A 25,299-nucleotide genomic window follows, 5' to 3' on the forward strand; every position below is an offset into this window, starting at 1 on the left:
GCATGCGCTGTGATTACGCTGCATTAAATCGGAAGCATCACAAGGTTGCAGGCATCAGAAATGCATTAATAATATTACTTTTATAATAATAACTTAAGGACCATGTAGTCTTTCAGTGTTAATCATAATTACATTTACAGACAATCTCTTTCTTTGGCATATTTCTTTTCCTGCTGTTAAATTAACTGTAGCCTACAATTGATTCCGTTTAACCAATAATAAATAATCATTTATTGCATTTGTAAAGTGCTTTTCCTCATAAAGAATAATAAGTGTATGAAATAAAAATAAAAACCAAATAGAAAAAAATGGACACAACTAGACACTGCAACTGACACAAAGAATACAGCTGACGCTATGGAGCAAGGACACCAAGGAGCACAGCTATCAACACAAAGCCTTCCTAAAGAGAAAGGTCTTTAGACCCATTTTAAAGGAGCCCATTTTAAAGGAGCCCAGAGTTTCCTTCAGGTGGTCTGTGAGGGCATTCCAGAGGCTGGAGCAGGCCAATGCCTTATGGGGCCGATTCCGACCTGAGTTAAGCCCTGTAAATTGAATGTAATTCCCTTCTTATGCACTTTTCTCTCTGTGCCTATTCTGACCTTCAGTTTAAGCATGAGAATGGAATTCTGTTCTCCCGCTATTCGTTGGGGGTGGAGATCTAAGAAATTAAGTTGTGGTAGAGGTGTCTACAGACACACCTTATTCTGACCTTGAATTCACTCATAAATCCATCACCATGAACCTGCCGGTTCCAAATGGAAGAAGCATCTACTTCATCATTTTTAGTAGAAATAACAGCATTCTCCATGCACTGTAATTTATAAACTCGTAAGAGCTATTGACAGTGGAAACCCGTCATTCAGGGCCTGTTTTGAGCCCCACATAAAAATGAAAATAAAGTTATTAAAAAAAAGAAATTCTCTCTATATATATATATATATATAATTTTTTTAAATTTTTTTTTTTTTGGGGGGGGCTTGCCTGTTTTGCATGTTATTTTGGCATTAATGCATGTCACATATCAGTTTGCAAACAATGTAAAACATATACAGTTGAAGTCAGAAGTTTACATACACTTAAGTTGGAGTCTGTCACGCCCTGACCTTAGAGAGCCGTTTTATTTCTCTATTTGGTTAGGTCAGGGTGTGATGTGGGGTGGGCATTCTATTTTTTGTTTTTTTTAGGTTTCTTTTGGCCCGATATGGTTCTCAATCAGCGACAGCTGTCTATCATTGTCTCTGATTGGGGACCATACTTAGGTAGCCCTTTTTCCCCTCCTTTCGGTGTGGGTAGTTGTCTTTGTTAAGCTTCACGGTCATTCATTTTTTTTTGGGGGTTTATTTCTTGTTTTGTTAGTGACATTTTACAATAATAAAAATAAAATGTACACTCACCACGCTGCACTTTGGTCCACTTCTTTCAACAGCCGTGACAGAGTCATTAACTTGTTTTTCAACCACTCCACACATGTTTTGTTTACCAACTATAGTATTGGCAAGTCGGTTAAGACATCTACTTTGTGCATGACACAAGAGATTTTTCCAACAATTGTTTACAGACAGATTATTTCACTTATAACTCATTGTATCACAATTTCAGTGGGTCAGAAGTTTACATACACTGAGTTGACTGTGCCTTTAAACAGCTTGGAAAATTCCAGAAAATTATGTCATGGCTTCAGAAGTTTCTGATAGGCTAATTGACATAATTTGAGTCAATTGGAGGTGTACCTGTGGATGTATTTCAAGGCCTACCTTCAAACTCAGTGTCTCTTTACTTGACACCATGGGGAAATCAAGAGAAATCAGCCAAGACCTCAGAAAAAAAATGTAGACCTCCACAAGTCTGGTTCATCCTTGGGAGCAATTTCCAAACGCCTGAAGGTACCATGTCTGTCTGTACAAACAATGGTACGCAATTATAAACACCATGGGACCACGCAGCTGTCATACCGCTCAGAAAGGAGGCGCGTTCTGTCCTCTAGAGATGAACATACTTTGGTGCGAAAAGTGCAAATCAATCCCCGAACAACAGCAAAGGACCTTGTGAAGATGCTGGAGGAAACATTATTCTCGCTATACACCAAGTCACTTGGCTCTGTCATAACCTCACATGGTCTCTCCTATCATTGCTATGCAGATGACACACAATTAATCTTCTCCTTTCCCCCTTCTGATGACCAGGTGGCGAATCGCATCTCTGCATGTCTGGCAGACATATCAGTGTGGATGACGGATCACCACCTCAAGCTGAACCTCGGCAAGACGGAGCTGCTCTTCCTCCCGGGGAAGGACTGCCCATTCCATGATCTCGCCATCACGGTTGACAACTCCATTGTGTCCTCCTCCCAGAGCGCTAAGAACCTTGGCGTGATCCTGGACAACACCCTGTCGTTCTCAACTAACATCAAGGCGGTGGCCCGTTCTTGTAGGTTCATGCTCTACAACATCCGCAGAGTACGACCCTGCCTCACACAGGAAGCAGCGCAGGTCCTAATCCAGGCACTTGTCATCTCCCGTCTGGATTACTGCAACTCGCTGTTGGCTGGGCTCCCTGCCTGTGCCATTAAACCCCTACAACTCATCCAGAACGCCGCAGCCCGTCTGGTGTTCAACCTTCCCAAGTTCTCTCACGTCACCCCGCTCCTCCGCTCTCTCCACTGGCTTCCAGTTGAAGCTCGCATCCGCTACAAGACCATGGTGCTTGCCTACGGAGCTGTGAGGGGAACGGCACCTCAGTACCTCCAGGCTCTGATCAGGCCCTACACCCAAACAAGGGCACTGCGTTCATCCACCTCTGGCCTGCTCGCCTCCCTACCACTGAGGAAGTACAGTTCCCGCGCAGCCCAGTCAAAACTGTTCGCTGCTCTGGCCCCCCAATGGTGGAACAAACTCCCTCACGACGCCAGGACAGCGGAGTCAATCACCACCTTCCGGAGACACCTGAAACCCCACCTCTTTAAGGAATACCTAGGATAGGATAAAGTAATCCTTCTCACCCCCCTTAAAAGATTTAGATGCACTATTGTAAAGTGGCTGTTCCACTGGATGTCTTAAGGTGAACGCACCAATTTGTAAGTCGCTCTGGATAAGAGGGTCTGCTAAATGACTTAAATGTAAATGTAAACAGGTACAAAAGTATCTATATCCACAGTAAAACGAGTCCTATATCGACATAACCTGAAAGGCCGTTCAGCATGGAAGAAGCCACGGCTCCTAAACCTCCATAAAAAAAGCCAGACTACGGTTTGAAACTGCACATGGGGACAAAGATCATACTTTTGGAGAAATGTCCTCTGGTCTGATGAAACAAAAATAGAACTGTTTGGCCACAATGACCATTGTTATGTTTGGAGGAAAAAGGGGGAAGCTTGCAAGCTGAAGAACACCATCCCAACCGTGAAGCATGGGGGTGGCAGTATCATGTTGTGGGGGTGCTTTGCTGCACGAGGGACTGGTGCACTTCACAAAATACATGGCATCATGAGGAAGGAAAATTATGTGGATATATTGAAGCAACATCTCAAGACATCACTTTTTTGCCCGCTTTGAGGACAATACAGTGCCACTGACACGGCCTGCAACGAAAACATGCGGTCTCTCCTTCACTGCAGCCGAGGTGAGTAAGACATTTAAACGTGTTAACCCTCGCAAGGCTTCAGGCCCAGACGGCATCCGCAGCCGCGCCCTCAGAGCATGCGCAGACCAGCTGGCCGGTGTGTTTACGGACATATTCAATCAATCCCTATACCAGTCTGCTGTTCCCACATGCTTCAAGAGGGCCACCATTGTTCCTGTTCCCAAGAAAGCTAAGGTAACTGAGCTAAACGACTACCGCCCCCGTAGCACTCACTTCCGTCATCATGAAGTGCTTTGAGAGACTAGTCAAGGACCATATCACCTCCACCCTACCTGACACCCTAGACCCACTCCAATTTGCTTACCGCCCAAATAGGTCCACAGACGATGCAATCTCAACCACACTGCACACTGCCCTAACCCACCTGGACAAGAGGAATACCTATGTGAGAATGCTGTTCATCGACTACAGCTCGGCATTCAACACCATAGTACCCTCCAAGCTCGTCATCAAGCTCGAGACCTTGGGTCTCGACCCCGCCCTGTGCAACTGGGTACTGGACTTCCTGACGGGCCGCCCCCAGGTGGTGAGGGTAGGCAACAACATCTCCTCCCTGCTGATCCTCAACACGGGGCCCCACAAGGGTGCGTTCTGAGCCCTCTCCTGTACTCCCTGTTCACCCACGACTGCGTGGCCACGCACGCCTCAACTCAATCATCAAGTTTGCGGACGACACAACAGTGGTAGGCTTGATTACCAACAACGACGAGACGGCCTACAGGGAGGAGGTGAGGGCCCTCGGAGTGTGGTGTCAGGAAGATAACCTCACACTCAACGTCAACAAAACTAAGGAGATGATTGTGGACTTCAGGAAACAGCAGAGGGAACACCCCCTATCCACATCGATGGAACAGTAGTGGAGAGGGTAGCAAGTTTTAAGTTCCTCGGCATACACATCACAGACAAACTGAATTGGTCCACTCACACTGACAGCGTCGTGAAGAAGGCGCAGCAGCGCCTCTTCAACCTCAGGAGGCTGAAGAAATTCGGCTTGTCACCAAAAGCACTCACAAACTTCTACAGATGCACAATCGAGAGCATCCTGGCGGGCTGTATCACCGCCTGGTACGGCAACTGCTCCGCCCTCAACCGTAAGGCTCTCCAGAGGGTAGTGAGGTCTGCACAACGCATCACCGGGGCAAACTACCTGCCCTCCAGGACACCTACACCACCCGATGTTACAGGAAGGCCATAAAGATCATCAAGGACATCAACCACCCGAACCACTGCCTGTTCACCCCGCTATCATCCAGAAGGCGAGGTCAGTACAGGTGCATCAAAGCTGGGACCGAGAGACTGAAAAACAGCTTCTATCTCAAGGCCATCAGACTGTTAAACAGCCACCACTAACATTGAGTGGCTGCTGCCAACACACTGTCATTGACACTGACCAAACTCCAGCCACTTTAATAATGGGAATTGATGGGAAATGTTGTAAATATATCACTAGCCACTTTAAACAATGCTACCTTATATAATGTTACTTACCCTACATTATTCATCTCATATGCATACGTATATACTGTACTCTACATCATCGACTGCATCCTTATGTAATACATATATCACTAGCCACTAACTATGCCACTTTGTTTACTTTGTCTACATTCTCATCTCATATGTATATACTGTACTCGATACCATCTACTGTATGCTGCTCTGTACCATCACTCATTCATATATCCTTATGTACATATTCTTTATCCCCTTACACTGTGTATAAGACAGTAGTTTTGGAATTGTTAGTTAGATTACTTGTTGGTTATCACTGCATTGTCGGAACTAGAAGCACAAGCATTTCGCTACACTCGCATTAACATCTGCTAACCATGTGTATGTGACAAATAAAATTAGATTTGATTTGATTTAAGGAAGTTAAAGCTTGGTCGCAAATGGGTCTTCCAAATGGACATTGACCCCAATCATACTTACAAAGTCGTGGCAAAATGGCTTAAATTGTCCGTGTAGACCAATTTGGGTTTTCAATCTCTCCAAAAGAATGTGGTGATCGACGATATTAAAAACAGCACTAAGGTCTAGGACCATGAGGACAGATACAGAGCCTCGGTCTGATGCCATTAAAAGGTAATTTACCACCTTCACAAGTGCAGTCGCAGTGCTATGATGGAGTCTAAAACCAGACTGAAGCGTTTAATATACATTGTTTGTCTTCAGGAAGGCTTTATTACTGCCACTTTTAGTGAGTTTGGTACACATCTGGTGGATAGGGAGCCGTTTATTAAGTTCAACATAGGGGGGCCAAGCACAGGAAGCAGCTCTTTCAGTAGTTTAGTTGGAATAGGGTCCAGTATGAAGCTTGAAGGTTTAGAGGCCATGATTGATTTTCATCAATGTGTCGAGATAAAGTATTAAAAAACTTGAGCGTCTCCGTTGATCCTAGGTCCTGGAAGTGTTGTGCAGACTCAGGACAACTGAGCTTTGGAGAAATACGCAGCTTTAAAGAGGAGTCCGTAATTTGCTTTCTAATGATCATGATCTTTTCATGAATTTCGCTGTCAACGAAGCATGATTTGTGCCGCGCTCAAAACAACTGCTAACTTGGAACTGCGAAAACTTGACTTCAGTGAGTTCAAGACAACTGGGAAGTCAGGAATAAACGAGCTCAGACTGGCAAAATATGTTTTGAATGGTCATCCACCTCGGGAATTGTAAATCCGGCCTCTTTCTAGAGCTACGACCTGAAGATCAATGACACCATCATGATTTGACCTTGTTTTTTTCTGAGTTCCCAGTTGTTTTGAAAGCACCATAAATCCAGAGAATGCCAGACTTTGATTACAAACTTTGCCCACGAAGGACTGCAGCGTCACCTTCCTGTTCAAGTGAGCACAGCACAACAAGGTGAGTCCAAAAAATGTATTGTTTGCTGCTGCATAAATTATGTAATATGCCAGGGCGATATGTATACTGTAGCTAAGAAAGTAATACTAAGTGTACATTATGTTGTGTAGTAAGATGTTAGTAGCCCATGTGCCTCACCCTAATAATTTAGTCTATTTATCCTTCTTAATATTGACTACTGTCCTGACTTGGTGGTGCACATGTAGCCTATAATCTGTTTTAGAGAAATGTAATCATCGTAAAATCATTGTAAGAGCTTTCAATCTGCTTATATTCCCCCTTCATTTATCCTATGGTTCTGACTTGGTGTACAGGGAGAACACTGTAAGAACGGCCATTGTTCTGAATTATGTCACTGTACATTTCAAAAGTGTTAAACAAATAGTTATATTGACTACGTCCGTCCTAGCTCGCTCATTAATATCTTAATCGAAATGACGGATTGCCTCTTATCCGCTTGTCGTCCCCTTATGCCATAATTTGTACATGTCAATTCTCATTAGAAACCACATTTGTTTCAGCAAGTCAGCCCTATCAGCTGTTTTTTTTAAAGGCAGTAAATGAGGCTGAATTAACTGTTTCACGGATGGCCAGGTGTAGCACTGGTAAGATGTTGGGACAGCTTTGTGTAGGCCCTAACAGTTTGTGGGCACCATTTCAGCATGTGCAGCGCCATTGAGGCTGTCTCCATTTTGACGTAATCAATTATCTTCTTCACGATTGGCTGATCCCTCCTGATGACTCGGTTGGACATGACTCCAACAGGTTCACCAGGAGCGATCAGCCAATGAAGTTGGAAGCCCCAGACAGTTAACATTAAAATGGTAGAAGACCTCAATGGCACTGCCCATGCTAATACAGCCTTTTGGCCACTAGATAACTCTATCATTCTCTATGGTTTTACCATATAACCTAAAATATAAGGATTTATTACTCCATTATTTATGTTTTGTTGTCATCAGTCTTTGTAGACAATGTACATCCATGGATTTAAATAATTAGATTCTGATTGTGTGTAATTCTGATACCTACCACAAGAGAGCCCTGTTTCACACATCATGAAGCTGTAGGCCTTGAGTTGCAGTACCTGTCGATTTTCTATTCTTCCATTGAGGTAATGCTCAGATATTGCCTCAATTATAAAAAAGTAACAGTCATTGTCGTGTTCGTAAGAGTCCTCTTTCAATCGTTTGTAGGCCTGTCTGTTTAAGCTAGAGATATTTGTTTTGCATGGGCTGCATCTCAATCCACCGCTTCTGCCGATATCACCCTTCCGCATCTGTGGTGAAAGGTGGCAGAGCTAGAGTGGTGTTTGTCAGACCATGAGACATCCCGAAAATTGGTCTCCTCACGAAAACCTCTGTAGCGACCGAACCGTTTGGCCTACAAACGATTGAAAGAGGACTCTTACGAACACGACAATGTTCTCCGTTTTGCTCAACCATTCCCACAAGACTCGTCTGAAGACAGTATAGCCTCTTATGCCAACTTCTGTTTGTAGCGCCTGGAACGGTCACCCCTCTGTGGAAAGCTGAGACTCTCACAAACATGACGATGTTCTCCGTTTTGAAGACGCATTACATTCAACCTTCGTCTCTCCCGAGCCCGTACGGGAGTTGTAGCGATGAGACAAGATAGTAGCTACTAAAATCAATTGGATACCACAAAATTGGGGAGAAAATAGGGGTAAAATAACATTTTTTAAAAACAACAACAAAAAGTATGTTCTCCGTTTTGCTCTAGGACACCCACAAGCCTCACAAGACTGAAGGTCCCGGTACCAGTTCAAATAATATATTGAAGTATAGTTTATGGAGATAGTTTAGTGCCTAAAACAAGGGGATAAATACATGTAAAAAAAAATAGAGTTCCCTGATCTTATATCTCTCAGATATTCGACAGACACTTCAGAATATATATTTTTTAACCATCTGTTGTTCCACGTGGTGCATCTGTTATTCAATGTGTTTCTATTGGTTAATAACAGTAGGCCTAATGCCAAATTCAATTTTTCATCCAATATTTTTTGGGGGATACCTTAAGGGGCCTTAACATTCAAAATCAAATAGCTAAATAATCCTTGGTATGACCATCTTATAACAATTCCATTTGTTAGTTTAGAGCCCCCCTCCAGACAGGATTTAGACTATTGATTAATATAATTAATAATACTGAGCAGATGCAGTATGTTTCAAGATATGTCTCACACTGGCCGTAAGCATATCAACAAGGTTACAAGGCGGGTCACGGTTAGCTTAGCGATATGACAGCCAGTCTGTCAAACATTTCGACTATAAAAATAAATACCATTATATTAAATTAGAATATCATTGTAATAAAACAAAAAGCATCTTCCAAATGATCACACCGATGTCTGACATTTGTTGAACTTGACATACTGGTGTGTTCAAAGAGTGTGGCGGAGAGACCAGAGTACTGGAGTTTGGTTGGGTACTCCTGAGGCCACACGGGATTAGTTGAGTACCGTTTAGCCATGACTGGTGGATGGATGGATGCATGCACACTGCACAAGGTCCTTCACGAATCAATGTCTACTGTCTAGACTGGAACAGAAATGAATACAATCAACCATTCCATACATCATGTATAATTTTCCTTTTTAAATAGTCCAATTCCTTATTTCAGCATTGAGTTGCTAGTGGTGGGATTTTCCTTCTCTCCCAGGGAGCATTAAGAAGGATGTGGTGCCATTTCTCCAACGCAGCCAGTCAACAGAACCACCTCCAGTGCCCACAAATATGTGTTTTTCCTCCTCTTTAGGCTCTCTGCCTCTGAGAAAATAGAGAAGAAAGCAGGAAGAGAAGAAAGTGGGATGGTTTCACATGTTGAGAAAGACCTGGGTTTTCTCACGGGCTGAGCAATGGGCATGACTGTGTTGCTAACTAGGGGAGGGGAGTTTAGGGTCGGGTAAAGGCCCCATGTGCCAAGTTTCAGAATGTTCAGTGCCTGTGGATTCAGGGGAGGGGCAAACCCCTGTGGCTACAGAACAATACAGAGCAGAGGAAGACAGACAGCTAGCTACGTAGCTACCTACCCAGTAGCCAGAGGGCTCAATGCTGCTGCAGCTTCACACATACAGAGAAAAACTAGACTCACTTCTGTAGGGAGACAGGAACACATGTGAGCGACTAAACAAGTTACCACTACATCTACAGGACTGCTGAAAGTGCAGACAGCTGGAAAACCTTCCAATGGAAACAAATGCTGAGTCAATTATTTTGTTTTTTTTTCATCTTTAATTTGACTTGAAATGTGGACAGAAACCATGTTGGGGCATGCCATATTTTCAAATGTGCCATTCCCACATGTTTGGTGTCCAAATGATGTCTTATTTAGTGATATTGGGGAAATCATGTTGTGGCTGTGTTTAAACGGATGTTTATTTGCCAAACAACAGGAAGAGGAAAAATCCAGTGTTGGCCTAAATTCCCTTATAGTGGTTTTCCACACAACATTGTCATTTGTTATCTTTAGAAACAGAGAAGATTTGTTTCTCCAGTGGCTGGCTACGCTGCCGACTCCCACACAGAGACTATAGTCAGCTGTTGGACTGAGTTGTGGAATTACAGTAGCCTATACAGCATAATACAGGGTCTGACATGGCCTTGCTTGAACCACTGCTTGTAGACACTATGCACATGATAACAATACCCTAGACGAAGATTACGCAACTGTTACATTTTTGCTACTCAAACCAATCTGGTACCGTCATTCACACAGTGATGTAGTGTTCCGATTTGATGTTTTGAACACAATAACATCCCTAACCTGTCGTCCTAACAATAGGGGTGGTGAGGAAAAGTCACATTGAACCAAAAAAAAGTTAATTTCCCATTCAATCCCAATTAGAAAAGTCAAGCTATCACTCCACATAAAACAATAATCTTTCGTAATACTGGTTGTAATGACAAGACTGCAGTTTAAGGCTGATACTGAACACCGTTCTATGAAGTACACCAAGTTCAATCCCAAAGAAAACTAAAATGCACAATTGTAGAGGAGAGAGGACACGGGAAGCAAGAAATGGGCAATCTCCTTATTTCCTTATAACCGCATCTTGAGGATAGAGGATGAGGCACACTGGTAATATCAGACATTGGACTTTGTAAGCCAGTGATATTAAATCTCTCTCTATACAATCTTTCTGTGAGTAATACTACAGTTTGTGTGTATGTCTGTCCATACAGCCGCTGAACCCCAGGATCTGCTCTCCAATTCGACAGAGACAAAGCTGCCATGACAAACGTTGGCCTATAAGCAGCAGTAGCAAAGTTAATCGGTGCAGTTGTGCAGCTACTGTAACATTTGTGGCCAACATGCTGGACAGAGCTGTCCACAGCTAGGTCACATGACATGGGTTGGTTTCTGACAGCATCTGAGCAGGCAGTGATGCTAACCGTTAGCCATTTTGGCTCCTCATTCCAGGATGTCCGTCTCAAAGGGGACCAGATGGTAGTAAGACAGGTTTGTGACGTAGGCATCGGAGTCATCGTCACTGATGTCTGGTTCCACCGTCAGGAACTCCCTGCCATCCTCGTACCTAAGAGAGGAAAACGCCAGACATGGGTATCACTCAACTCACTTGGCACACACCGGTTGAATCATAGTTGTTTCCACATCCTATTAATTCAGGTACGTTAAATCAATGTGGAATAGATGTTGAATTGACGTCCGTGCCCAGTAGGAATGGACCAAGTGGTCAACCCATACTAAGACACTAAATTTACTAAAACGTGTTCAATAGAAGAGTAGGGAGGTAAGGCAATAAATAGGCCATGGAGGCAAAATAATTACAATTTAGCATTAACACTGGAATGACAGATGTGCAAGTAGAGAATAGAGATACTGGGGTACAAAAGTGCAAGAGGATAAGTAGCAATATGTGTATGAGGTAGTTGGGTGTGCTATTTACAGATTGGCTGTGTATAGGTACAGTGATGATACAGTGTGTACAGGTACAATGACAGCTGATGCTTAAACTTAGAGAGAGGGAGATAAGACTCCAGCTTCAGTGATTTTTTTTGGGGCAATTTTTTTGTAAAGACTTATAGATGACCTGGATCCAGTGGGTTTGGTGACGAATATGAAGCTAGGGCCATCCAACGAGGGAATACTGGTCCCAGTGGTGGGTAGGATATGGGGCTTTGGTGCCAAAACGGATGGCACTGTGATAGACTGGATCCAATTTGTTGAGTAGAGTGTTGGAGGCTATTTTGTAAATTATATCGTCAAAGTCAAGGATCGGTAGGATGGTCAGTTTTACAAGGGATGGATGCTTTGTTGTGAAATAGGAAGCCAATTCTACATTCAATTTTGGATTGGAGATGCTTAATACGAGTCTGGAAGGAGAGTCCAGAGTAGCGATGCTGAACGAGCGGGCAGGTGTGGGTAGTGATCGGTTGAAGAGCATGCATTTAGTTTTACTTGCATTGAAGCTCATCTGGAGGGTTGTTAACAGTGTCCAAAGAAGGGCCAGAAGTATACAGAATGGTGTTGTCTGCGTAGAGGTGGATCAGAGAATCACCAGCAGCAAGAGCGACATCATTGATATACACAGAATCGGCCCGAGAATTGAACCCTGTGGCACCCCCATAGAGACTGCCAGAGGTCCAGACAATAGGCCCTCTGATTTGACACACTGAACACTATCAGAGAAGTAGTTGGTGAACCAGGCGAGGGAGTCATTTGAGAAACCAAGGCTATTGAGTCTGCCGATAAGAATGTGGTGATTGACAGAGTCGAAACCCTTGGCCAGGTCGACCAATACGGCTGCACAGTAATGTCTCTTATCGATGGCGGTTATGATATCGTTTAGGACCTTGAGCGTGGCTGAGGTGCACCCATGACCAGCTCTGAAACCAGATTGCATAGCAGAGAAGGTACAGTGGGATTCGAAATGGTCTGAAAATCTGTTTGTTAACTTTGTTTTCGAAGACCTTAGAAAGGCAGGGTAGGATAGATATAGGTCTGTTGCAGTTTGGGTCCAGAGTGTCTCTCCCTTTGAAGAGGGAGATGATCGCGACAGCTTTCCAATCGTTGGGAATCTCAGACGATACGAAAGAGAGATTGAACTGGCTAGTAATAGAGGTTGCAACAATTTCGGCATATCATTTTAGAATGAGAGGGTCCAGATTGTCTAGCCCGGCTGATTTGTAGGGGTCCAGATTTTGCAGCTCTTTCAGAACATCAGCTATCTGGATTTGGGTGAAGGAGAAATGGGGAGGCTTGGGCGAGTTGCTGTGGGGGGTGCCGAGTAGTTGACCGGAGTAGGGGTAGCCAGGTGGAAAGCATGGCCAGCCGTAGAAAAACGCTTAATGAAATTCTCAATTATAGTGGATTTATCGTGGTGACAGTGTTTCCTATTCTCAGTGCTGTGGGCAGCTGGGAGGAAGTGCTCTTATTCTCCATGGACTTTAGTGTCCCAGAACCTTTTTTGAGTTTGTGCTACAGGATGCAAATTGCTGTTTGAAAAAGCTAGCCTTAGCTTTCCTAACTGCCTGTGTATACTGGTTCCTAATTTCCCTAAAAAGTTGCATATCACGGGGGCTATTCGATGCTAATGCAGTACGCCACAGGATGTGTTTGTGCTGGTCAAGGGCAGTCGGGTCTGGAGTGAACCAAGGGCTATATCTATTCCTGGTTCTAACATTTTTTAATGGAGCATGCTAATTTAAGAGGGTGAGGAAGGCACTTTTAAAGAATAACCAGGCATCTTCTACTGACGGGATGAGGTCAGTATTATTCCAGGATACCCCGGCCAGGTCGATTAGAAAGGCCTGCTCGCTGAAGTGTTTTAGGGAGTGTTTGACAGTGAGGAGGGTGGTCGTTTGACCACAGACCCATTACGGATGCAGGCAATGAGGCAGTAATTGCTGAGATCTTGGTTGAAAACAGCAGAGGTGTATTTGGAGGGCAGGTTGGTTAGGATGATATCTATGAGGGTGCCCATGTTTACGGATTTTGGGTTGTACCTGGTAGGTTCATTGATCATTTGTGTGAGATTGAGGGCATCAAGCTTCAAGCTTAGATTATAGGATGGCCTGGGTATTAAGCATGTCCCAGTTTAGGTCACCTAGCAGCACGAGCTCTGAAGATGGATGGGGGGCAATCAATTCACATATGGTGTCCAGGTCACAGCTGGGGGCAGAGGGTGGTCTATAGCAAGCGGCAAGGGTGAGAGACTTGTTTTTGGAAAGGTGGATTTTTAAAAGTAGAAGCTTGAATTGTTTGGGTACAGACCTGGATAATAAGAGAACTCTGCAGTAGATTGCAACTCCGCCCCCTTCGGCATTTTTATCTTGGCGGAAAATGTTATAGTTTGGATGGACATTTTAGGGGTTTTGGTGGTCTTCCTAAGCCAGGATTCAGACACGGCTAAGACATCCGGGTTGGCAGAGTGTGCTAAAGCAGTGAATAAAACAAACTTAGGGAGGAGGCTTCTAGTGTTAACATGCATGAAACCAAGGCTTTTAAGGTTACAGAAGTCAACAAATGAGATCACCTGGGGAATAGGAGTGGAGCTAGGCACTGCAGGTCCTGGACTAACCTCTACATCACCAGAGGAGTAGGATAAGGGTACGGCTAAAGGCTATAAGAACTGGTCGTCTAGTACGTTCGGAACACAGAGTAAAAGGAGCAGGTTTCTGTGCGCGATAGAATAGATTCAAGGCGTAATGTACAGACAAAGGTATGGCAGGATGTGAGTACATTGGAAGTAAACCTAGGCATTGAGTGATGAGACAGATATTGTCTCTAGAAACGTTTAAACCAGGTGATGTCATTGCATATGTGGCAGATGGAACTAAATGGTTGGTTAAGGCATATTGAGCAGGGCTAGAGGCTCTACAGTGAAATAAAACAATCACTAACCAGAACAGTGAAGGCATATTGATATTAGGGAGCCTGCGTAGCCGAGTAATCTTAAGGGTCCAGTGAATGGTTGTGCTGGCTGGAGACACGGCGATTCAGACTGCTAGCAGGCCGGGGCTAGCAAGCTAGCAGAAGGGTCTTAGAGGGACGTTGCGACGGAGGAAAGTCTGTTTTAGCCTCCTCGTACGGTTCGATAGGCCATTCGTGATAGATTAGTAGGGTTCCGTGTTGCAGAGGGGTCCAGTCCAATTGACAAATGGATCTATTCAGCTAACAGTCCAATATGCTCTAGACAGCTAGCGGGCCACGGCTAGCAGGCTAGCAGATGGGCATTCAGGGGACGTCGCGACGAAGGGGCCTGTTGGAAAAAAGACCCTGGGGCAGATTACGTCGGTAGTCCAGTCGTGATGGATAAACAGGGCTTTGTGTGGTAAAAGGGGCCCAGGCCGATTGGCAAAATAGGAATAGTGGTACGAGAAATTGGCCAATGGACCTATTAGCTAACAGTCCGATATGGTCTAGACAGCTAGCGGGAGCTAGCGGGCCGCGGCTAGCAGATGAGCATTCAGGGAACGTCATGACGTAGGAGCCAGTTGAGTAAACCCCTCGAGCAGATTAAGTCGCTAGTCCAGTCGTGAAGAATTGGCGGGGTTCCGTACCCCATACCGGCAGTAAAAGGGGTCCAGTAAAAGGGGTCCAGGAGTGGCTGATGGACCTCTTCAGCTAGCTGGGAGATTGGCCTAGTATGGGCTAGCTCCGGGCTAAATGGTGCTTGCTTCGGGACAGATACGTTAGCCAGAATTAGTCACTCGGATTGCAGCTAGCTAGCTATGATGATCCAGGTGAGAAGATTCAGTTAAAGTCGGAAGTTTACATACACCTTAGCCAAATATATTTAAACTCAGTTTTTCACAATTCCTGACATTTAATCCATGTAAAAATTCCCTGTTTTAGGTCAGCTAGGATCACCACTTTATTTTAAGAATGTGAAATGTCAGAATAATAGTAGAGAATAGTTTATTTCAGCTTTTAATTCTTTCATCACATTCCCAGTGGGTCAGAAGTTTACATACACTCAATTAGCATTTGGTAGCAATGCCTTTAAATAGTTTAACTTGAGTCAAACGTTTCGGGTAGCCTTCCACAAACTTCCCACAATAAGTTGGGTGAATTTTGGCCCATTCCTCCTGACAGAGCTTGTGTAACCGAGTCAGGTTTGTAGGTCTCCTTACTCGCACATTTTCTATAGGATGAGGTCAGGGCTTTGTGATGGCCCCTCCAATACCTTGACTTTGTTGTCCTTAAGACATTTTGCCACAACTTTGGAAGTATGCTTGGGGTCATTGTCCATTTGGAAGACCCATTTGCGACCAAGCTTTAACTTCCTGACTGATGTCTTGATATGTTGCTTCAATTTATCCACGTAATTTTCCCACCTCATGATGCCATCTATTTTGTGAAGTGCACCAGTCCTCGTGCAGCAAAGCATCCCCACAACATGATGCTGCCACTCCCGTGCTTCACGGTTGGGATGGTGTTCTTCGGCTTGCTAGCCTGCCCCTTTTTCCTCCAAACATAACGATGGTCATTATGGACAAACAGTTCTATTTTTGTTTCATCAGACCAGAGGACATTTCTCCAAAAAGTACGATCTTTGTCCCCATGTGCAGCTGCAAACCGTAGTCTGGCTTTTTTATGCCGGTTATGGAGCCGTGGCTTCCTCCTTGCTGAGCGGTCTTTCAGGTTATGTCAATATAGGAATTGTTTTACTGTGGATATAGATACTTTTGTACCTGTTCCCCCAGCATCTTCACAAGGTCCTTTGCTGTTGATCGGGGATTGATTTGCACGTTTCGCACCAAAGTATGTTCATCTCTAGGAGACAGAACGCGTCTCCTTCCTGAGCGGTATCACGGCTGCGTGGTCCCATGGTGCTTATACTTGCGTACTATTGTTTGTACAGATGAATGTGGTACCTTCAGGCGTTTGGAGATTGCTCCCAAGGATGAACCAGACTTGTGGAGGTCTACAATGTTTTTTTTCTGAGGTCTTGGCTGATTATTTTTTACATTTTCCCATGATGTCAAGCAAAGAGGCATTGAGTTTGAAGGTTGGCCTTGAAATAAATCCACAGGTATACCTCCAATTGAATCAAATGATGTCATTTATCCTAACAGAAGCTTCTAAAGCCATGACATAATTTTCTGGAATTTTCCAAGCTGTTTAAAGGCACAGTCAACTTAGTGTATGTAAACTTCTGACCCACTGGAATTGTGATACAGTGAAATAATCTGTCTGTAGACAATTGTTGGAAAAATTACTTGTGTCATGCACAAAGTAGATGTCCTAACCTACTTTCCAAAACAATATTTTGTTAACAAGAAATTTGTGGAGTGGTTTAAAAACAAGTTTTAATGACTGACTTTAACCGCATTGTAATATTTGGTGAAAAATATTTTGTTGTGGAGACTGAGTAAAGGTCCCTCCCTAGCTTCCCTCCTCACACCCCACCCAGGGAAGGAAGAGGTGCACTGAGACATTTCCTGAGGGGGACCCTGGAACCTCTTTGAAATTCAAGGAATGCATGGTACTCACATACTCAAAAGGGCACACACAAACACTTGTGATCCTAAAAGGTCCCTGTAGGTGTGTGTGTGTGTGTGTGTGTAGTAAAGAGAATGCGAACTGTACGAAAAGTAACAGGATATATCATGTTTGTATAATAAAATAGGCCTAAATTCAGGAGAAAACACTTTTCCTCTTCAACCTCAGTCATTCTGGTTAACACGTGATACTGCCACACTTCTCTGGTTTTGTGGTGCAGGGAGTTACAGTCCAAAGTCAACATTGTATTAGAAATATTAAAATATCTACGGCACACACAATTTCACCTCTTATGAGGATGAAGAAATGCCCATTTGTCTCAATACACAATGACATTGATACTGACTGGTAAGGTGAATCTAACAGGTAAAAGAAGTCGTAAAGTCACGTGTTACTTACAGGTGTTCTGCAGAGCCAGCAGCAGAGTCAGTGGATGAGGGTCTCTCTGCATCCTGTGGAAGACTCTCATCAAATACGATTGTCTCAGTGTTGGCCAGACAGAAGCCATTGGAACGCATGATCTCTGTAGGGCACAGAACACATTCTACAGTTTAGGACATGAACAGTCTACCCCATGTTTTGTCTGTTGTTTATATGTCCTGTAAGGAATTCTTTATAACGCAAGGCACATTTCTGTGAAAGCAGACGATACAATTCCAGCTTATCTTATCCTATATTAACCATTACTCAGAGGTTTCCTGGTTCGGATGTCATTGGTTGTTTGGGTGGTTAAAAGGAAAGTTGCTTCGTTTTTACATTTTATTTAACTAGGCAAGTCAGTTAAGAACCAATTCTTATTTACAATGACAGTCTACCCGTCATGGCCGGTTGTGATACAGCCTGGAATCAAACCAGGATCTGTAGTGACGCCTCTAGGACTGGGATGCAGTGCCTTAGACCGCTGCGCCACTCGGGAGCCCCAGTTAATACTGGGAAGAAAGCGGAGTGTTTTCCCTGTGTTTCACCACGAATCAATACCTGATATCTTGTATGGACTCTGGAAGCATGGCTGGATCTTGTGGACGTTGTCATTCTTCAGCACTTGGTCCAGCGGTGATCGCTCAAAGAATGTCAACACCACCTCTGACCTAGAATACTGGGGAGACAGACAGCACAGATAGTATGAGCATGGTTTCTATTTATGAGAGCCGTACAAAAATGCATTATAACTAATCTGAGTCAAATGTGGTATGTTGGAAGGTGTATAAATGAATAGGTTTGCATACAAGTTGATCAAATCCAAATGTGTAGAGGGCAGTCCTAGACGACTAGTGACCCACCTTCCATGGCATGTTGATGGCATTCTTCAGTAGCTTCTCCACCTCATTTAGTTTCAGCTCAATGTCACTGGCCTCTTTAATCTTAACCAGACCTAAACACAAAATGACACAAACATAATGCAGTCAAAGGTTATTACATGGTTATTACCACTTTTTATTGTATTAATCTCACAAAACTGAAAATCTTAGGTCTCAAGTAAATTCTCAGGTAACAAACCAGGTACACATTTAAAATGGATTTGATTCCCAAGACAAACCAAAAGCCATCATTTTGAGACAGCCTGAGCTTTCAGACCAAAATAACTCTCCTACTGAGAGAACATGAGGTAAATCCTATCTGTGCATCCACCATAACAATAGGGCAGCTACTTTGACCTTTGTGTCAACTAGCATCTTATCTATCCACAGGCCAGAACACACAACAAAGGCTAAATGGGAGGAGGGCCCAATTCAACTTTACTCATGTAAAAAAGGTTGCCAAAAAATATATAATTGAAAAGGTGGCAATCAGTAAAATGAGAACCTTTATATTCACAATCACAATGCTCCTGTGATATTTGTTCTGGGCATGGCAAGTACAGAGAAACACAAATAGACTTATTTAAGTTAAGTGGACTTAGTTTTAAGAGCATGCAACTGCACGTGTCACAAATAGGGTAACCAGCAAGAATGGCAACACGGCTCAGTAAATGCTAGGTAATAGGCAGCACAGGATCTGAAAGTGGCAACAGCAGAATATAGGAAAACTGCAGTATAGACGTACAGCACACCTATCTACCTCAGCAACATGATACATGGATTAACAATGCAAAGTATTAGAGAGGTTTTAGAAGCTGGGTGGAAAGTTTCACTTCGGGAATAAGCACTAGCAATGAGGACTTTAATATTGGCAAACATGTCAAAAAAAAGAGTGGAAAGTAGCCTGCTTAGTTGGTTTGGACCTTTCATAAACAGGGGGATGTGTGAGTGAATATGTACTTAAGCCTTTACAATCCAATGATGCAGAGTGAAAACTAGTGACTATGACGCATTAGTCATTGGTTCTGCCTCCCAGTTCCAACTAGTCCCAAAATAGCATGTACGGCCATTTATAGTCATGATGACTACGATAGCGAGGTTGATGATGACGATCCTCCAGAAAACTACTGATGAGGTCTTACTGAGGTGATGCGACTAGTGCGCACGATGCAGCCACAGAGCTGCTCCCTTCGGATAGATAGAGGGCTGCGTAAGAGGATGAGAGGCAGCGCTCTGCTGATGTAACAATCTCATTCATTTCTAATGGCCCACAGTCATGACATTACGCCCCAGGGTTTGAGGAGTGATTAGGTCATGAAATGTTTTTGGTTAAAAAACAAACAAAGTAGTGCGCACTTATAGGGAATATGATGCCATTTGAGAGGCAACCATAGAATCCCCCACCCAGGGCTGCACCTCACAGGGCTCCAGGATCATATTCTTCTTTTTAAGAGATAAACAGCTCGGTTTGTCCAAACCAGCAAAAAAAATTGGAGGTTTATTGTATTGTTTTTTTAATCATAGGCTTAGACGTATGATTAGTATTCTTGGTTATGTCATGGTAGAGTTACAGTGTGCCATTTTGAATATTATATGGTCTTCTCTTCTTTATTGGATGTTTCATTTGAAAGACATGCCTAATAACCCTGGGAGCATAGCCTCAAGGAAAAAGCAACAAATCTACACCACACATGGCGGTTGCTCAAATGCAACAAACATGAAGATAACTGTCCTCAGACAAAACTCGAAAACCGCCTCGCTGTTTTCCATGTAAACAGATGTTTGGAAATCTGTCCACGGGATTTCACCTTTGATATGGAAACGTGAGCAACATGAGCGCTGGCATGGAATGCCAAAATAAAGTTGTAGATTTCAAATGGAACACAACCACTTAACATATTCCTCTCTCAATTAATTCTATTTCGAAGTTGAAGCTAAATGTATAGAAATAGTGGTCATCTGAAAAATAAGCCATGAAATATTTTGAAACTAAAAATCAGCTGTGTTTGTTCCGACCAGGCTCCCTGAGTGCATGTCCTCACTTCCTGTGGAAGAGTCCATTTCCTGTCTCCACTTCCTGGAATCGCGTTGAGGGAAACACTAAACTTGTGTTTTCTGTTCTCCTTGTGTAACACAATAAGTATGGGGCCAAATTGGTCTAATAATTGTCCTCTCTACCAGCATTCTGGCCATTCAAACTGTTCCCATGTGCACATCAAAGAATTTGCCTGTAGCCAAGAAATAAGCAAACAGTAGTTCATAGCCTACATTTAGTTGGCTGAGGAACACTGCACAGATACTGCTAGTATCTTTACCAACAAAAATCTGTTTTCTGCCCATTGTAGCGAGCATATTATTACTTATCGCTTTTTTAAAGTGTAGCTACAACCATTTATGGTAATAGATTTCGTAATTAAACAAGCTTACAATGCAATGAAAAAGTGTAGTTACACAACTACTTAATGTGATACCTGTTTGTGCTGTCATTTGCATATCAACCATGGCAGGAGGACAGACAACATGACAGGAAGCATGAGCCTCCACATCATCCTTACACATGATATTTCAACATTTATAAGACCTTATCAACAGCTATTTCACAATGACATCCTACAGCACATCAGACCGGCCCATGTCAGCATGATACTACAACATTATAGCCTTTAGTAGTGTCATGTACTGCAACATTATCTAACCACCATCTCCCCGGTTAGATGAGTATGTTCCATAAGGTGTTGCCGTTTTATCAATAGATACAGAGCGCCAAATTCCATAGTAAATCTTAGGTTAAGCCTTTAAACAGTGTTCTCGGCTGTCCTCTCCGTCACCAGTCTGAGTCTGTTATGTCTAGATGTTTGGCCGGTGCCCTCGTGACTGGCTCTCATGCCAGCAGAACCAGCACATCACTTCCTGTCTGTGATGCCCACTCCAGGGTAACATGTCAGGTGACTGATGATGAAGGCCTAAGCAGGCCACAGTAGGGGCTAGCCTAAATATAGGAGGCCCATTCCTTCAGCCAGGCCTGTATATCACCCTCTCACCACAATGACCTCAGCCTGAAAGTTCCCTAGAAGTTCTGCACGCCTCTCTTGTTGCCTAGGTACAGCACAGAAACAAGAGTAGGGCCAGAAACAGTGCGAATAAAAGAACACAACATAGGGAAGCAAGGACAGCTCGAGCTAGGTCCACTTTTCATCTGAGTGCCAATTAGAAGACGGATCTAAATAAAATATTGAGCCGAGGTGGAAATGAAAGGGCATGGGGAAACGGAATGGGATTCATCTGTGGCCAGCTATCCATCACTGACATGATTCAACTCTACCGACACCACTACTGGAGTAACACTTGGATGAAGTCCCTATTTCAATACCCATCTCCCTCCATTCGTATCTCAAACAACAAGACATGAGAATGGATGATGAGACACCAGGAAAAGAAGAAGTGCAAAATGAGTCGTTTTGCATCACACGCAGCCGAGAAAGGAGAAGAGCCAATCCTCAGCAGTGACAGCTATTTTGGTGTATGGGAAGGAAACAGAGCCTTCCAGTCGCCACAAAAAGGCTGGCGTGGGGGGACAGTCTACAAAACACACTTACTGTAAGCTGAATGGACACAGACAAAATAGAAGTACCAGAGAGGCTGTGCAGGGTGAACACCCAGCGATCACATTTGGTTCCTTGGACGTTGTGGGAACATACGTTTTTGGTTTCCCATTGGTTCTGGGAACGAAGCCATAAGGTTCCTGACCAATTAAACTGAACGTTTTTTTAAACGTTCTGAGAACAAAATGTTTTTGGGGGCCTGTTCTGGGAATGTACATTTTTATGTATAGCAGGGAGGTTCCTTTCCCTAAATGTTTCAATAAGAGTTTTAATAACACTGCTAGCTTAGATTGGATAACTGATTTCAACTCCAAACACAGATAAACATTTATTTGCTTATGCTTTAAACATGCAAACACATTTTTTTATTGTGGCATGGCATCAGTGACATTCAAACATATGATATTCTGTTCACTATCCAAGGAATTAGCCCACTGCGCCACCAGGATGGAGCTAGCCTGCCATGTTTTTACTTTTTATTTTTTTAAACTCATACGAAGTTGTTCATTTTAGTCTATTCAAACAGGCTCTGCTTTCCTTTCAAAGGAAATAAGCACTCATTAAGATCAGGTGTGGCCAATTAGTGGGCTCGGCCAACAGAGCTGCAGAAAATGTTATGCTGAAAGTACTGAAATTCACACAGAAGAACGTCTCTGAACATTGACTTTAAACAGAACCACGTGAAAACCTGCAGAAAGTGTTATGCTGAAGAACCACGCTCTAAGAAACATATGGTTCTCAGAATGTTATGTGCTAGCTGGGCATAGAAGTGGCATGAGCTGGGCATCCTGCCAGACAGCACCCAGCCTGGGCAAAGCCAGGGCACCATCGTGACAGACAGGGCAGTAAGAGGTACACAACCCAGGGCCATGTGTTTGGCTTTCATGTGTCACAATCCTTTCCAATTGTCTGGGGGTTCTGTTTATCTTTACCCATTACTACGGGATAGGATCTGCTTCTATTGCAGAACAAGCTGGTCAACAATTCAATCACGTGGGACATACAGTAGATTAGCCTAATCACAACCTAAACATTTGATAACATTTAATGTATTATAGAAATGGTCCACAAACACTCGATAGGGGGGAGTAACTGAGCCTTTCAACGTTACCTCAACATTAAAGCCAACATGCAATGGATAGGCCGCCTCCTAATTTATCCAAAACATTCACTGACAAATCCACACATGAACCTTTTCCAATATGATTTTTTGACAGTTAGCCTGTGCTACTATAAACCTAACCCATAGCCTCCAACTCTGAAAACCAAACAACCAAAAATGTGCTAGTGATAAAGAATAGCCTAGTGATGGCCAGTTAAATCAGTCCTATTGCTCTTGACTTAAGTTCCAGTCAATCATGTTAGGGGGTTCCCAGAGAACCTAAAACAGTATCCGGAATCATGTAGACCAAAGAGCAGCTATTTGATAGGTCTGGTATTATGTGTTCTCCAAAGTGGACCCAATCAATTATTAAACGGACAGTGTCTACCTGGGTCATGAAAACAACAATTAATCCTTATTTATCCACTGTAAATAATACAACAGATCTATCTCTATCTGTATCAACAGATCTATCTATATCAAATGTGCCCATGTAATTCCCACCTGTCAAAAATACCCATTTGAATACAATAATTGATGACAAAGTTCTCAACACTTGTAAACATTGGCTGATCTTTTTTTAATTATTTTTTTTACTAATTGGTCTTTTGACCAATCACATCAGCTTTGAAACAGAGCTGATGTGAAAAGATCTTATGTGATTGGTCAAAAGGCCAATTAATAGAAAAAACAAACGAATTGTATTGTGGCTATTGTCTTCAAATGACCATATCATTCATTACTTAATTGGTTAATTGATTAAACAACTTCCAGTGGCATGGGTTACACTATACCAACCTTCGATAAGCGGCGACTTGGAGAGAGCTCTTCTGTCCTCAGGGAATGATTCAACCAGTCTTTTGAACAATCTCCCAAAATCGGAATAACTCCTGTGCAAATACAAAACGTTTCTGTCTGACCACTCTGTTCTGATCTCGTAGAATTCTTCTTCCTCTCCTCGCTGATTTATGATCAGTCTCCGGATCCCGTTCACCCAGCAATCCTTGACAAACATGTTGACCAGAGACGTCCCCTCGAATATCGCCGATGCCATTCCTCAGCAGTCAGTCCAGCATTCTGAGAAGGAGTGGGACGTTGGAGTGAAGTCATGGACTTTGGAATAACATTGCCCACCCTGAACCGGGTAAAATAACTATTTCAAATAAATCATTAACTTGTAAGCATGTGGGGGGAAATGCTAATATAAGGAAGTGGCCAAGACCACTTCAAAAACCTCCGTCATAACTCTAAAACCGTTACAATGTAGAAAACCAACAAAATTATTTCAGTTTCGCTTGCTCAGCCCATCACAGACGCAGTCTTAAACGTGGCACTGTCACCGCCTTCATAGTCATTAGTCACCACAGGGTAAGAAAATAATGAGTTTTTACTTGATAATCCTCCCAGAATTGAAATGGACTCGAAAATAGCTATTTAGCTGTTGTTCAATAACAATTATTTATTTACTAGTCCACTTTAAATTCAGGGTCACAGATGATGACGCCTTCAAACAGTTAGTTGCCCTTCACAAAATGTTAGTATATTGTTCTTTTATCGTCTTACTGTTCTTCTACGAGTCTTCTGATTAACTTCATGCGTAGAACTGAATGCAAACGAGTTGCATATTCGATGTCCTGTTCTTCAAGGCTTTACTCCCCTGACAGTTTGTCGACGTTTGCCTTTAGAGGATGCATCTTGCACACTGATTCCAGTGTTGACGGCTTTTGTCGCTCAGGCGAAAAATATCCGTCGGTTTCCTCCCCTCGCAGAAGTTGACTCCTCTCTCCCTCCCCTCTTCTTCTTCCTCGCTCCTTGTCAACAGTGTGGATACTATGCAAGGAATGCAACTGCGCAAAGAGAGACCGAATTGTCCATGTAAGCTGCCTAGGCTACTTCAAAACGTGCATACCTTTTCTTTCTGATGTACAGTTGTGTTCAGCAGTTATAGTATGTCAACCTGGACTCAGGGGTAGATGTAGTAACCCTCATGAAAAAGTACTACACAAGATCTACACAAAACCTACTTGATTGCTGTTGAGATGTGTAGGAAACGAGTAGTGAGTTATGTGGCCATTTCAGTAGTAATGAGTGATAAAATGGGACATTTCACTACTGGTGAACACTACATATTTCTTATTCAAATCGCTACATAATTCTCCCTTAATGACTACTGTGTAACTCCTGAGCTTTTGGATATCTACAACTTAAAACCTACACAATTTCTACATGCTGAATGTAGAATGACCACAGTAATACCTACACAATTTCTACATGCTGAATGTAGAATGACCACGTAATG

At 43.2% G+C, this 25,299-nt stretch overlaps 1 protein-coding gene across 1 annotated transcript; it reads right to left on the reverse strand.

The window, feature by feature from the left end:
• Window positions 1-8,191: 8,191 nt before the first annotated feature.
• Window positions 8,192-24,763, reverse strand: pxdc1b (PX domain containing 1b). The gene is made up of 7 exons (XM_029661355.2): window positions 24,564-24,763; window positions 23,799-24,077; window positions 18,279-18,370; window positions 17,977-18,094; window positions 17,398-17,521; window positions 10,923-11,065; window positions 8,192-9,296 (listed from the first exon to the last, which is right to left on the reverse strand). Exons 2-6 carry the CDS (start codon window positions 24,052-24,054, stop codon window positions 10,942-10,944), a joined length of 714 nt encoding a protein of 237 aa, XP_029517215.1. The 5' UTR covers window positions 24,055-24,077; window positions 24,564-24,763; the 3' UTR covers window positions 8,192-9,296; window positions 10,923-10,941.
• Window positions 24,764-25,299: the final 536 nt, after the last annotated feature.

Source organism: Oncorhynchus nerka, linkage group LG6 (genome assembly GCF_034236695.1).
Source record: "Oncorhynchus nerka isolate Pitt River linkage group LG6, Oner_Uvic_2.0, whole genome shotgun sequence".
Lineage (NCBI taxonomy): Eukaryota > Metazoa > Chordata > Actinopteri > Salmoniformes > Salmonidae > Oncorhynchus > Oncorhynchus nerka.

What these genes read in the sequence shown, in the direction of transcription:
- pxdc1b (XM_029661355.2), bottom strand. Translation starts at nt 24,054, where the DNA reads ATGGCATCGGCGATATTCGAGGGGACGTCTCTGGTCAACATGTTTGTC. An exon ending in CCATCAACATGCCATGGAAG is followed by an intron (nt 18,095 to 18,278) that starts GTGGGTCACTAG and finishes CTGTCTCCCCAG; the next exon opens with TATTCTAGGTCAGAGGTGGT. An exon ending in GCTGGCTCTGCAGAACACCT is followed by an intron (nt 11,066 to 17,397) that starts GTAAGTAACACG and finishes TTCCTCTCTTAG; the next exon opens with GTACGAGGATGGCAGGGAGT.